The sequence below is a fragment of the Peromyscus maniculatus genome, chromosome 2, assembly GCF_049852395.1.
Source record: "Peromyscus maniculatus bairdii isolate BWxNUB_F1_BW_parent chromosome 2, HU_Pman_BW_mat_3.1, whole genome shotgun sequence".
Classification (NCBI taxonomy): domain Eukaryota; kingdom Metazoa; phylum Chordata; class Mammalia; order Rodentia; family Cricetidae; genus Peromyscus; species Peromyscus maniculatus.
This window is the reverse complement of record NC_134853.1, coordinates 30,823,648-30,826,579: the sequence shown is the minus strand read 5'-3', so window position 1 is coordinate 30,826,579 and position 2,932 is coordinate 30,823,648. Positions and strand designations below refer to the sequence as shown.

Genomic DNA, 2,932 nt, shown 5'->3' with positions numbered 1-2,932 from the left:
GAAAACAGATGGTCCCCAAGCTCCCCCAGGCCACCCACCGGAGGCCACCTAAAACTGCCAAGTTACCCAGACCCAGATATATTCCTAGGTTTGGTTTGCCTGTCTCCCTGGGTCTTATAACTCCTGGTCTTCAAACTTTCAAAGTTTTCCTAAATCTGGCAAAGTTCCTAAATTTTGATCAAAAACTACATTGTGCCTATCAGGAAGATAAAAAGGATAAATAACTCTTCTCCTTTCCTCCTCCGTCGTGCGGTGGGCTCCTGCCTTGGCTCTCACCATGTCTTCTCACAAGACTTTCAGAATCAAGCGATTCCTGGCCAAGAAACAAAAGCAAAATCGTCCTATTCCTCAGTGGATTCGGATGAAAACTGGTAACAAAATAAGGTACAACTCCAAGAGAAGACACTGGAGGAGAACAAAGCTGGGTCTGTAAGGATTCACGCAATGGCAAGACAGTTTATACTGAATTGTGGGTCATCAAGCAATCCTACCACGTGGATGGAGTTCAACATTTTAACCTGAAGACTGGGTTGTGTTTTAAGTTGGGGGAGTAGTTTGTCCAGTAATAAAATGTAGAACCTTCCAAAAAAAAAAAAAAGGATAAATAAAAAAATAAAATATGTCCTTGAGACTAGTGAAAATTATGCCAGCCTCCTACATATTATGCTCCTAAGGGCCAGATGCACCACATATTAAGAAGTTCATAAGACAAAAATTACTAACCATTTTCTCCACAAGTCCTCGCAGGCCATAAAACAGACCAGAGAAGCATTTATCAGACAGTTCAAGAGGCTTTGTCCTTGCCCGTGTCTGAGCCTACCCACAAGTCCAGCCTGGGGACCTTGTGTGGGTAAAAGGATACCAACGCAAAGCCTTGAGCCAACAAGGAAAGGCCCATATGCTTTGGTCCTCACCCTACAGCAGTGAAAATCACCTGAGTCACCCATTGACCCACCACACCCAGCTGAAGGAGGCTACAGAAGATAACGACAGATGGGTCATCACCAGGTCCTCCAACCCCCAAAAGGTAGGGCTAACATGGGCCAAAAAGTATGGTTGTCCTAATTTTTTTTTTGTCTCCCCTTGGAAAGGCCTGAGACATCCCCCTCCCTATGAGCCAGAACCTTGGGTATGGGAAATTAGGAAGATCAGAACCAGGGAGCTCTTAGTCTACCTGTCCACCCAGACCCAACCTACCTTCTAGGTAGATTCTATAAGATGTTTCATCCAGAGGGTACTGGGGGATGGTTCACTTGCTCCTGGGAAGGAGCATGCCCCTGGGGCTGGGGGTCCATGGATGAAGACAAAGGGCTCTGATCTATCCAGTACTATGCCTTCCTGGCTAATCACCTTCAGATCTGCCAGAAGCCAAGTGAGTACCACTGTGCTTGGTGGGGTTACAAAACCAAGTCCTCCTGAGAGCATGCTAATCCCTTCATAGTACTTACGTGTGGTCACGGGCAATGCAATTTCATAACCACAGAGGTTAAGGACTGGCAGGAAGCTAAAAATCATTGAGAAACAGGTAGAACCTGGGCAGTTAGGTTACACCTAATGGTCCAGATCCAAGCAGCAAATTCTCTATCCAAACCAACTGTCTTAGGGTTTCTATTGCTGTGATGAAACACCATGACCAAAAGCAAGTGAAGGAGGAAAGGGATTATTTGATTTACACTTCCATATCTTCAAAGGAAGTAGGGACAGGAACCTGGAGGCAGGAGCTGATACAGGGGTCACAGAGGGGTGCTGCTTACTGGCTTGCTCTCCATGGCTTGTTTCATCCTGCTTTCTTATAAAACCCAGGACCCCAGACCAGGGATGGCACCACCCACAATGGGCTCAATGCTCAAAGAACTGGACGCTCTCCTATCAGTCACTAATTAAGAAAATGTCCTACAAAAAAAAGGAAGGAAGGAAGGAAGGAAATGTCCTACAGCTGGATCTTATGGAGGCATTTTCTCAGTTAAGATTCCCTCCTGTCAGATAACTTTGTGTCAAGTTGACATAAAACTATCCACAGAACATCAGCCCATCTTGCTACCCTCACAATACAAGCTCTCTAAAATGACAATCCCCCAAATTCTAATTTCCCCATAAATTCCTTCAGTAACCTCAAATATAAAGGTCCAGGCGGCATCAGAAGCCAGCCCATCAGTGTTCAGGATGCTAGAAAGAATATATCATTTCCTTAAGCATTCTCAACCAGGCATTGGTCAGGACTGCTGGGTATGCCTGGACCCCAAGCCCTGGTATTATGTTGAGATTGGAACTAATCAAACACTAAGTTTCACTTCCAACCCTAACAGCTGTAGTAAATAGGACTAAGCTAAGCTCATCCCTGGGGACCTCCAAGGGAAAGGTGCCTGTTTAATGTCACCAAGATACCCTCACATCGTTCCTATATGCAGATTCCTGTCGCCATGCACAACAGGTTAATTGCAAGAACGGGGGTCGAATGTGTTTCCAGGCCCCAGAGACTACCTGGCTTGCTTGCACTAAGGCTTATCCTAGTATATATTTTGTAAATTGTTTACACTGAAGGAGAACCCACTCCTTTACATCCTCATGCATATTATACCACAGATGTTCATCTATAATTAAAGGAAGGACAAGGCCCACTAACTCTAGATTCTGGGCTTCCCCATGCATGAAGAGCCATCTCCATTACATTCCTCTGCTGGTGAGGGAAGGTTTCATGGGCTCTGCTTCAGCTGAAACTTTAGCCTTAATTATGGGGGACAAACACTCTTGAACAAACTCAGTGCTCAAGTAGACACAGACCAGGACCATCTACATAATTTGCTTCCTGTCTGGAATCCCAGTTAGATTCTTTAGCTGAGGTTGCTCTTCAGGATCAAAGAGGATTAGAACTCCTCTTTATGAGACAAGGAGCTCATTGGGAAAGACTTCTTGCTTCTCTGCCAATCAGTGA

General features: G+C 45.2%; 1 protein-coding gene across 1 annotated transcript; it reads left to right on the top strand.

Annotated features, from left to right (window-relative positions):
* The first annotated feature begins 227 nt into the window (after window positions 1-227).
* Window positions 228-605, top strand: LOC102910638 (large ribosomal subunit protein eL39). The gene has a single exon (XM_015993823.3). The coding sequence runs from the start codon at window positions 278-280 to the stop codon at window positions 431-433; it is 156 nt and encodes a 51-aa protein (XP_015849309.1). The 5' UTR covers window positions 228-277; the 3' UTR covers window positions 434-605.
* Window positions 606-2,932: the final 2,327 nt, after the last annotated feature.

Bases quoted from the DNA above. Each gene is read 5' to 3' on its own strand.
- LOC102910638 (XM_015993823.3), top strand. From the start codon at position 278: ATGTCTTCTCACAAGACTTTCAGAATCAAGCGATTCCTGGCCAAGAAA.